An 11,861-nucleotide genomic window follows, 5' to 3' on the forward strand; every position below is an offset into this window, starting at 1 on the left:
TCTGATGCATTTCCCATTAATTTCAATGTATTAGACTGTTTTGTTTAATTGTTGTTCTTTTGTCAGTTTAGCCATCTTAACACATTTCATTGTTTTGATTGCTTTAATGCATCTTGTTTTTAACTCACTTTGTATTTTGGTTTCTATTCACTTTAAGCTTAAGGTTAATTAAGGTTTTAGAAATGATTTTAGAATTAAATTTTTAAAAAATGTAATCAAAAGAATTATTATTATTATTATTTTTTTTTAAATGTAAAATACTTAAATAAAAGTTAATTTGCATGTAGATGAGGATAGTTATGATAACGAGAGTGAATTTAAGATCCTCCAAAAAAGGAAGGCGAAGCGGGGAAAGTGTTGTAAAAAGACAGTTGGAGGAGGCTGTGTAGAGCGGATCAGAGGAGAGGGCAATGGTGTTATGGTGGAAGAAAGTTTTGGAGTCGGGAGTTCTAGTCAGAATTGATTACGTTCACGGGAGGAACAGCGCAACACAGAGCTCAAAGGATTTTAGGCTTGCATGACACTGTTCCCCAAACGTTTTGAGACAGAACAAATCTTTTATACCCCCTCTGGGACATACGCCCAAGGGGCCTTAACATTTTACAGTGTCTGAATGGTCATTTCTAATAACTAGCAGTGACTTCATTGGAATTCTAAACTACGCCTTCCCATCTTATCAATATTATGATTATTACTCATTAATAATAATCATTAACCTCTACATTGCCAATTGCATTAGAAGATAATTTGCAGATAATACATTGCAAGAAAGGAATGTGAGATGTTGATAACCACGTGAGGAGTAACAGCACACCAAGGACAAAGGCAGGATAGGATTTCTATAGTTTTCCCCCACAGTGTTCATGACGGGAGAGGCTCATGAGAGTACGGGGATAAGAGTGAGAGAGAAGGGTATGTTTCGGATGTCTCTTATTAATCAGAGCCGAATAGTCAGGCGGGGCAGGGGGCATATGAGCCTGTTAAATCACTGAATCTTTGGACGCCACAAAGGCAGAAAGGGGTGAAAGTATGGGACTATTTTCAAATTTGTATTATTTTGTTCTCTGTGTCACGGTTGTTTTTCTAGTGTGATGGGCTGTATCTATTTTCCTTTTTATTTATGGATACACTAATATCAGGCACTTTTAATACATCGCTCAAAAAAATTAAGGTAACGCTTAAATCACACATTGGATCTCGATGAACGAAATATATTAAAGATCAAAATCTTTACTGAACATTGTGTAATTCGTTGAGAATAAAATGACGTAACAACAGTCAATGGAAACCAAAATCACCAGCCGATTGAGGGCTGGATTCAATCTCACACCGAAAATCAAAGTAAAGAATTTAAATCAAAGGCTGTTCCAGCTTGCGTGAACTCCTAATGTGACTCAGTAGTGTGTATGGGCCCCACGTGCCTGTATGCACTCCCAACAACGTCTGGGCATGCTCCTGATGAGACGGTGGATGGTGTCCTGGGGGATCTCCTCCCAGACCTGGGTCAGGGCATCAGTGAGCTACTGGACAGTCTGTGGCGCTACTTGGCGGCGTTGGATGCACCGATACATAACGTCCCAAAGGTTCTCAATTGGATTCAAGTCTGGGGAACATGAGGGCCAGTCAATGGCATCAATGCCTTCATGATCCAGGAACTGCCTACACACTCTGGCCACATGAGACCGGGCATTGTCCTGCACCAGGAGGAACCCAGGGCCCACTATACCAGCGTAGTGTCTGACGATGGGTCTGAGGATTTCATCCTGGTACCTAACAGCAGTCAGGGTACCGTTGGCTAGCACGTGGAGGTCTGTGCGACCCTCCAAGGATATGCCTCCCCAGACCATCACTGACTCACTGCCAAACCAGTCATGCTGGATGATGTTGCAGGCAGCATAACATTCACCATGGCATCTCCAGACTCTTTCACATCTGTCACGTGCTCAGTGTGAACCTGCTCTCATCTGTGAAGAGAACGGGGTGCCAATGGCGGACCTGCCAATTCTGGTGTTCTCTGGCGAATGCCAATCGAGCTGCACTGTGCTGGGCTGTGAACATAGGTCCCACTAGAGGACGTCGGGCCCTCATGGAGTCTGTTTCTGACAGTTTGGTCAGAAACATGCACACCAGTAGCCCGCTGGAGGTCATTTTATAGGGCTCTGGCAGTGCTCCTCCTGTTCCTCCACACACAAAGGAGCAGATACCGGTCCTGCTGCTGGGTTGATTCCCTTCTACGGCCCTGTCCAGCTCTCCTCGTGTAACGGCCCGTCTCTTGGTTTCTCCTCCATGTTCTTGAGACTGTACTGGGAGACACAGCAAACCTTCTTGCGACGGCACGTATGGATGTGCCATCCTGGAGGAGCTGGACTACCTGTGCTACCTGAATGGGCTGCAGGTACCGCCTCATGCTACCAGTAGTGACAAGGACACTTGCAAAACACAAAACTAGAGATGAATCAGTCAGGAAGGATAAGGAGAGAGCAATTGTCTGTGGCCACATCCTGCAAAGCCATTCCCTTTTTGGGGGTTGTCTTGCTGTTGCCTCTCCAGTGCACCTGTTGTCACTTTCATTTGCACCAAAACAGGTGACATTGATTCGCAATCGCTTAGGCTTCCTAACTGGACAGATTGGTATCCCTGAAGTTCAAATGACTTGGTGTTATACTGTGATGATTACGTGTTCCCTTATTTTTTTGAGCAGTGTATTAATGGGGATAGGGATGCACATAAAAGAGTGTGTGTGTTAGAAAGTTTGAGAATAAACCAGATGTGTCCTTTATCAAGGGAAAACACAGTGACCTAATTAATGAGTGTGTGTATAGAAACAATAGTGGAAAGGAGTGGGGGTGGCAGTCCAGGGCTGCATCCCAAATCGCACATTTGAGCCCTATACCCTTCGACAAGTGTACACTTGATGTAGTGTGTGGCGAAGCTAAAAGCGTCAATGGGACACACTTCAGGGACACACTTCAGCGCCTTTACCTTTGACTGAGTACCTATGCAATCTGTTCTTGTCAGATTGTAGTTTTAAAGAATGGAGACTGCTATAGCAATGGCACTGTTCCTCTTCCAAATAACTTTTTCAAGGATTTTGACAATTAGTTCAAATAATAATAATAATAATAATAATAATAATAATAATAATAATAATGTGGAAATATACTGTTCGCTTGTGTCACCTCATAGTTTAATACTACTTCAGTAATAAATTCATTAATAGGTGCCGAAACGTTTTTTCTCATAATATATTTAAATCATCATTAAAGAATAATGTTATTATCTATTATAATTTCCTTCATAAACAAATTAACAATATCTACAACTGTCTAGCTAGCATTACACTATACGTTTATATGCACCCGGTGAGGTCCGGGCGGGGGGGGGGCAGAAATCGCTTGTGACAAACCCCTAAATTCCCCCAAGTTGAAAATAATATCCCCCAACATTTCCCCCATACAAACGTTGCCCCCAAATTTCCCCCTGGGCTCTTAAAAATCCCCCGAAGCACAAACCGCTCCATGGGGCTCCTCCTCTCGCTCCTGAGGGACAGACACGGCGCTCTCTATTGTTTTGTTTATTGACTGCTCCTGCGCAGGCCCTCTGGACAAGCTGCGCGGCTGCGCACACCTAAGCCTGGATGGATGCGTGTCCTGGTGACGTCTTTTCCAAATGAGTTCATGCAGATGCCGAATTTGGACAGGTTTGTCTCAGAGTCTGTGCAGATTCTGGCAAAGTATGCGTGTGTGAACGCATGCCTGATCAGTCTGCATCCAACACAAGTATTATTACAAACAGGGTTTCATCAGCACCTCCGATCCGCAACTTTACTCCGGCTGCACTTTCTCTGTTCCCCCGCATGTCTTTGATTTGGTTGGGATTGAATATGATCACTGATGGAGTTGAAATAGAGAAGATACGTGTTTGCATGGCTGTGTTTAACGGTGTGGACTGAACTGAACGCCGAACAATGTCTCTCGCTGAGCGGTTCAGGTTATTAATTGCGTTTAGTCTATAAAGCAATCATTAGTTTGTACTTAATTGTACTTGGAGTTATATACAGTTATTGTCTTGAGGGTATTTCAATGTGCACATACAGCTTGTCTTTACGCTGTTTCAATCGGCACAAACAGTATAAAGGTTGTGTTTTGGGGGGCACATGCATTTAGTTTAACATTTAAAACAAGGGTCGCGTTTGTGACGCCCAGATTCTGCACAGAAATTCCGACATGCGCGTTCTTGTGTGACGTCAGACGCACCCGCAGAAATCTGTGGAGAATCGCGCAGCTGCAGAGCACTTTAATTCAGCTCCTCAGATAACACAGCGCCAGACTAATGGAGCTCACATCATTTAGCAAGAGGCAAATGGAGGGGCATCGTATTCATTAAGAGCATGTGATGTCCCAGTTTATGTTCAGGTAAGAAACACACACACACACACACACACAGACACACACACATACATACGCACAAATACAAATATACACTGATCAGCCAAAACATTATGACCACCTGCCTAATATTGTGTAGGTCCCCCTTTTGCCACCAAAACAGCCCTGACCCGTCGAGGCATGGACTCCACTAGACCTCTGAAGGTGTGCTGTGGTATCTGGCACCAAGACGTTAGCAGCAGATCCTTTAAGTCCTGTAAGTTGCGAGGTGGGGCCTCCATGGATCGGACTTGTTTGTCCAGCGCATCCCACAGATGCTCGATTGGATTGAGATCTGGGGAATTTGGAGGCCAAGTCAACACCATGAACTCGTGATTCATCAGACCAGGCCACCTTCTTTCATTGCTCCGTGGTCCAGTTCTGATGCTCACGTGCCCATTGTAGGCAATTTCGGCAATGGACAGGGGTCAGCATGGGCACCCTGACTGGTCTGTGGCTACGCAGCCCCATACGCAACAAACTGCGATGCACTGTGTTCTGACACCTTTCTATCAGAACCAGCATTCACTTTTTCAGCAATTTGAGCTACAGTAGCTCATCTGTTGGATCGGACCACACGGGCCAGCCTTCGCTCCCCACGTGCATCAATGAGCCTTGGCCGCCCATGACCCTGTCACTGTTCACCGCTTTTCCTTCCTTGGACCACTTTTGATAGGTACTGACCACTGCAGACCGGGAACACCCCACAAGAGCTGCAGTTTTGGAGATGCTCTGACCCAATCAGTGAGCAGGGGGCTGGTCTGGATGGTATCGACTGTCTCGGTTTCAACAGCAGCGCCGGTTCAGCGACTCATTAACCCCCTGTGTGCGCAGACCTGCAGCCAAGAGCTGGAACATCCCCACACTGGATCCCACTGCCTTCTTCAAAATATCCTCCCCCATACAGCACTGAAACAAAACACAGGATTCACATGCTACATACAGAGTAACATATTTAATATCATGTTCATATTAATTTAACTTGCACAAGCACTTTTTAATTCAGCTCATCAGATAACACAGCGCCAGACACAATTTAGCAAGAGCCAATATTCATGAAGAGCATTGTGATGTTCCAGTTTGTTTAGGTAAGAAACAACCACACATATGAACTCAGCAAAAAAGAAACGTCCCTTTTTCAGGATACTGTATTTTAAAGATAATTTTGTTAAAATCCAAATAACTGTACATATCTTTATCGTAAAGGGTTTAAACAATGTTTTCCATGCTTGTTCAATGAACCATAAACAATTAATGAACATGCACCTGTGGAACAGTCGTTAAGACACTAACAGCTTACAGACGTAGGCAATTAAGGCCACAGTTATAAAAACTTAGGACACTAAAGAGACCTTTCTACTGACTCTGAAAAACACCAAAAGAAAGATGCCCAGGGTCCCTGCTCATCTGCGTGAACGTGCCTTAGGCATAATGCAAGGAGGCATGAGGACTGCAGATGTGGCCAGGGCAATAAATTGCAATGTCCACACTGTGAGACGCCTAAGACAGCGCTACAGGAGACAGGAAGGACAGCTGATCGTCCTCACAGTGGCAGACCACGTGCACAGGATCGGTACATCTGAATATCACACCTGTAGGACAGGTACAGGATGCAACAACAACTGCCCGAGTTACACCAGGAACGCACAATCCCTCCATCAGTGCTCAGACTGTCCGCAATAGAGGCTGGACTGAGGGCTTGTAGGCCTGTTGTAAGGCAGGTCTTAACCAGACATCACCGGCAACAACGTCGCCTGTGGGCACAAACCCACCTTCGCTGGACGTGATTTCCTGCAAGACAGGGATGTCAATGTCTGCCGTGGCCAGCGAAGAGCCCGGATCTCAATCCCATTGACCACGTCTGGGACCTGTTGGATCGGAGGGTGAGGGCTAGGGCCATTCCCCCAGAAATGTCCGGGAACTTGCAAGTGCCTTAGTGGAAGAGTGGGGTAACATCTCACAGCAAGAACTGGCAGATCTGGGTCAGTCCATGAGGAGGAGATGCACTGCAGGACTTAATGCAGCTGGGGGCCACACCAGATACCGACTTTAACTTTTGATTTTGACCCCCCCTTTGTTCAGGGACACATTATTCCATTTGTATTAGTCACATGTCTGTGAAACTTGTTCAGTTTATTTCTTAGTTGTTGAATGTTCATACAAATATTTACACATTAAGTTGCTGAAAATAAAAGCAGTTGAAAGTGAGAGGATGTTTCTTTTTTTGCTGAGTGTGTGTATATATACACTCACCTAAAAGATTATTAGGAACACCTGTTCAATTTCTCATTAATGCAATTATCTAACCAACCAATCACATGGCAGTTGCTTCAATGCATTTAGGGGTGTGGTCCTGGTCAAGACAATCTCCTGAACTCCAAACTGAATGTCTGAATGGGAAAGAAAGGTGATTTAAGCAATTTTGAGCGTGGCATGGTTGTTGGTGCCAGACGGGCCGGTCTGAGTATTTCACAGTCTGCTCAGTTACTGGGATTTTCACGCACAACCATTTCTAGGGTTTGCAAAGAATGGTGTGAAAAGGGAAAAACATCCAGTATGCGGCAGTCCTGTGGGCGAAAATGCCTTGTTGATGCTAGAGGTCAGAGGAGAATGGGCCGACTGATTCAAGCTGATAGAAGAGCAACTTTGACTGAAATAACCACTCGTTACAACCGAGGTATGCAGCAAAGCATTTGTGAAGCCACAACACGTACAACCTTGAGGCGGATGGGCTACAACAGCAGAAGACCCCACCGGGTACCACTCATCTCCACTACAAATAGGAAAAAGAGGCTACAATTTGCACAAGCTCACCAAAATTGGACAGTTGAAGACTGGAAAAATGTTGCCTGGTCTGATGAGTCTCGATTTCTGTTGAGACATTCAGATGGTAGAGTCAGAATGTGGCGTAAACAGAATGAGAACATGGATCCATCATGCCTTGTTACCACTGTGCAGGCTGGTGGTGGTGGTGTAATGGTGTGGGGGATGTTTTCTTGGCACACTTTAGGCCCCTTAGTGCCGATTGGGCATCGTTTAAATGCCACGGCCTACCTGAGCATTGTTTCTGACCATGTCCATCCCTTTATGACCACCATGTACCCATCCTCTGATGGCTACTTCCAGCAGGATAATGCACCATGTCACAAAGGTCGAATCATTTCAAATTGGTTTCTTGAACATGACAATGAGTTCACTGTACTAAACTGGCCCCCACAGTCACCAGATCTCAACCTAATAGAGCATCTTTGGGATGTGGTGGAACGGGAGCTTCGTGCCCTGGATGTGCATCCCACAAATCTCCATCAACTGCAAGATGCTATCCTATCAATATGGGCCAACATTTCTAAAGAATGCTTTCAGCACCTTGTTGAATCAATGCCACGTAGAATTAAGGCAGTTCTGAAGGCGAAAGGGGGTCAAACACAGTATTAGTATGGTGTTCCTAATAATCCTTTAGGTGAGTGTATATATATATATATATATATATATATATATATATATATATATATATACACCGATCAGCCATAACATTATGACCACTGACAGGTGAAGTGAATAACACTGATAATCTTGTTATCATGGCACCTGTCAGTGGGTGGGATATATTAGGCAGCAAGTGAAAAATGGGCAAGCGTAAGGATCTGAGCGACTTTGACAAGGGCCAAATTGAGATGGCTAGACAACTGGGTCAGAGCATCTCCAAAACTGCAGCTCTTGTGGGGTGTTCCCGGTCTGCAGTGGTCAGTACCTATCAAAAGTGGTCCAAGGAAGGAAAAGCGGTGAACAGTGACAGGGTCATGGGCGGCCAAGGCTCATTGATGCACGTGGGGAGCGAAGGCTGGCCCGTGTGGTCCGATCCAACAGATGAGCTACTGTAGCTCAAATTGCTGAAAAAGTGAATGCTGGTTCTGATAGAAAGGTGTCAGAACACAGTGCATCGCAGTTTGTTGCGTATGAGGCTGCGTAGCCACAGACCAGTCAGGGTGCCCATGCTGACCCCTGTCCATTGCCGAAAGTGCGGGCACGTGAGCATCAGAACTGGACCACGGAGCAATGAAAGAAGGTGGCCTGGTCTGATGAATCACGAGTTCATGGTGTTGACTTGGCCTCCAAATTCCCCAGATCTCAATCCAATCGAGCATCTGTGGGATGCGCTGGACAAACAAGTCCGATCCATGGAGGCCCCACCTCGCAACTTACAGGACTTAAAGGATCTGCTGCTAACGTCTTGGTGCCAGATACCACAGCACACCTTCAGAGGTCTAGTGGAGTCCATGCCTCGACGGGTCAGGGCTGTTTTGGTGGCAAAAGGGGGACCTACACAATATTAGGCAGGTGGTCATAATGTTTTGGCTGATCAGTGTATATTTGTATTTGTGCGTATGTGTATGTATGTATGTGTGTGTGTCTGTGTGTGTGTGTGTTTCTTACCTGAACATAAACTGGGACATCACATGCTCTTAATGAATACGATGCCCCTCCATTTGCCTCTTGCTAAATGATGTGAGCTCCATTAGTCTGGCGCTGTGTTATCTGAGGAGCTGAATTAAAGTGCTCTGCAGGTTAAATTAATATGAACATGATATTAAACATTTTACTGTGCAAGTAGCAGGTGAATCCTGTGTTTTGTTTCAGTGATGTATGTATGGGCTGAAATGGCGGTGGGATCCAGTGATTTTCCAGCTCTTGACTGCAGGTCTGCGCACACAGGTTTTTTAATGAGTCGCTGAATCGGCGCTGCTGTTGAAACCGAGACATTCGATACCATCCCACACAATCACCCAGACCAGCCCACCTGCTCACTGATTGGGTGAGGAAGAACCGTCACTCAAACCTAGTGGGCCAATGGAGAGCCATGACCTATGCCTCCCTCTAAGTCCTGCCCTCACAAAAAAAACCGAAAGCAAAGAAACTGGCGGTGAAAGCGAGGCTCGCAGCATCGCAACCAACGACAGGGACTCCAGTGCTCTCGCTTTAACATTATTTCCTTTCAATTTTTTATTTTTTGCTTTTGATATAATTATTTTTGTTTACAATTCTATACATTTTGCTTTCGATTGTTTTATTTTTGATCTCAACATCCATTTTTTTCTCAACTTTATTTTTCTCATTTACGATGCATTTAAAAAAAAAATAATGTTACTTATGGCGCTAATTTGAGCCCATAGAAGCGAGCTGTGGGTGCAAGACAGATGAGACGTTGTAGAGATCAAGAGGGCCGTGTTAACCTGAAATAGAATCTGCTGCCCCCTAGTTAGTGGAAGTAAACAACAATTGAACAGTTGATTTCACTGGGACCGTGAACAATGTCCATTACTCAAGAGATCTTCCCCAGAATTAATGATCTCGTATTAATCAGTTACATTAAGGAATTGGCAGTGTTTTACATGGGGAAAATAAATAAATACTGGGGGGCATTACCTGTAAATAGATAGATACAGTGTAAACAACTTTCTCGAACATTCCTGTGCACTCTAGCAGAAAGTTAATCACATTTGAGCCCCCAACTCCCCCTTTAAATTGATAGCCACTTTTCAGCCACTGTGCACTAACATCGCTACATGTTAATGTAGATACACAGTAATGTCTGTACTGAAATTCCCAACATAGCCAATAGTCTAAAACCATATAGTTTTTGTAACATATATATATATATTTTTTATATGATGCACACTGACTGGTTGTTATTCTGACCTGTACTAGTGGCCTGTCCTCAGAGCTGCTGCTCTCAGTGCTCTTCTTGTGTCTTGTCTCTCCACCAGGATCTGTAGAGGCCAGCGCTCTCCCTGACTCTGAGGAAAGGACTCCCACTGAGCAGCAGCACTGTGAGCAGAAGTGGGGCTCCAGTCTGAGGCAGGACACAGAGCCCACAGCTACTGAAGATAAACAGAGGCTAACTGAGCAGCACAGGAGCAGACGCAGTGAAGAGGAGCTCAGTGGACTGGAGTCTGGCCACAGGGCAGAGCCGCAGACTGAGGGTTTACCACAGGGACCCAGGGCACTGGGATCTGAGTGTGGACTACTGTGTACTACTGGTACACAGCCTGAATTCAGTGTGGAGTCTGGTCACATTAAAACAGAGTCCAATGAATCAGAGTTGGACACTCGTATTCTTCTGAAAGATGGACTCTGTAATCTTGGACTGCAGAATATTACAGGAGGCCTCAGTGACCTGGACCCTGAGTTCAGTGTTCAGTGTAAAACAGAATCTGTTTCCTTGAGGACAGGGCTCAGTGGAGAGAGTGACAGTGCAGGGAGGGGTGAGAGCCCATCGACACAGTGCAGACAGCTGCGTCCCAGACCCTCCAGGTCCCACACTCCCCCCTCACAACAAACTCGGAATCAGCAGTACCTCTGCACACATTGTGGGAAGAGCTTCAGTCAATTAGGAAACTATAGATATCACCAGCGCATTCACACAGGAGAGAAGCCACACAGCTGCTCCCAGTGTGGGAAGCACTTCAGTCTTGCAGAGCACCTTAAAAATCACCAGCGCATTCACACAGGAGAGAAACCATACGTCTGCTCCCAGTGTGGCATCAGCTTCAGTCAGGCAGGAAACCTTAAATCCCACCAGCGCGTTCACACAGGAGAGAAACCATTCTGCTGCTCTCAGTGTGGGAAGAGTTTCAGTCAGTTAGTAAGCCTTCAATCCCATCAGCGCATTCATACAGGAGAGAAACCATATTGGTGTTCCCGGTGTGGGAAGAGCTTCAGTAGATTAGGAAACCTTAACTCTCACCAGCGCATTCACACTGGAGAGAAGCCATACTGGTGTCCCCAGTGTGGGAAGAGTTTCAGTTTGTTGCAACATCTGGAATATCATCAGCGCAGTCACACAGGAGAGAAACCATACTGCTGCTCTCAGTGTGGAAAGAGCTTCAGTCAGTCAGTAAACCTTAAATCTCACCAGCGCATTCACACAGGAGAGAAACCATATTGCTGCTCCCAGTGTGGAAAGAGCTTCACTCTGACAGGCCATCTTAAATCTCACCAGCACACTCACACAGGAGAGAGACCATACTGCTGCTCAAAGTGTGGGAAGAGCTTCAAGACGTTAGGAAATCTAACATCTCATCAGCGCATTCACACAAAGAGATCAGACACTAAAAGTTGAGAGGAGAAGTCGAGCCTGGTTGACTGTTCCCCAGGGAGTACTGCTGCATCGGAACATTCATATTATCATATGTGAAAAAACATATGTACTGTCTGTTGTTTTTCCTTTCTTTCTTTCTCTCTCCCTCTCTTCAGTCAGCTTCCTTTACATTTTTATTAAAAACATTTGTACAGTTTAACTATTGGTTTAATTAACAACAAACAAACAAAAACTCCTTCATCTTGCGCATCATTTCCACTGCTGAAAGGGCCATACCCAGCAGTCCGTGGCTGGCGCTGGCCGTGTTCCAGAGCGTTTTGTAAAAGCTGGCCATT

General features: G+C 45.3%; 1 protein-coding gene across 1 annotated transcript; it reads left to right on the top strand.

The window, feature by feature from the left end:
- The first annotated feature begins 1,676 nt into the window (after positions 1 to 1,676).
- LOC136758623 (zinc finger protein ZFP2-like) lies at positions 1,677 to 11,547 on the top strand. The gene is made up of 2 exons (XM_066713166.1): positions 1,677 to 1,785; positions 10,193 to 11,547. Exons 1-2 carry the CDS (start codon positions 1,677 to 1,679, stop codon positions 11,545 to 11,547), a joined length of 1,464 nt encoding a protein of 487 aa, XP_066569263.1.
- The last annotated feature ends 314 nt before the right edge of the window (positions 11,548 to 11,861 follow it).

The sequence above is a fragment of the Amia ocellicauda genome, chromosome 1 (genome assembly GCF_036373705.1).
Source record: "Amia ocellicauda isolate fAmiCal2 chromosome 1, fAmiCal2.hap1, whole genome shotgun sequence".
Taxonomy (NCBI): domain Eukaryota; kingdom Metazoa; phylum Chordata; class Actinopteri; order Amiiformes; family Amiidae; genus Amia; species Amia ocellicauda.

Coding starts and splice junctions, on each gene's coding strand:
- LOC136758623 (XM_066713166.1), top strand. CDS start 1,677: ATGAGACCGGGCATTGTCCTGCACCAGGAGGAACCCAGGGCCCACTAT. Junction 1,786..10,192: donor GGTACCTAACAGCAGTCAGG/GTACCGTTGGCT, acceptor TCTCTCCACCAG/GATCTGTAGAGGCCAGCGCT.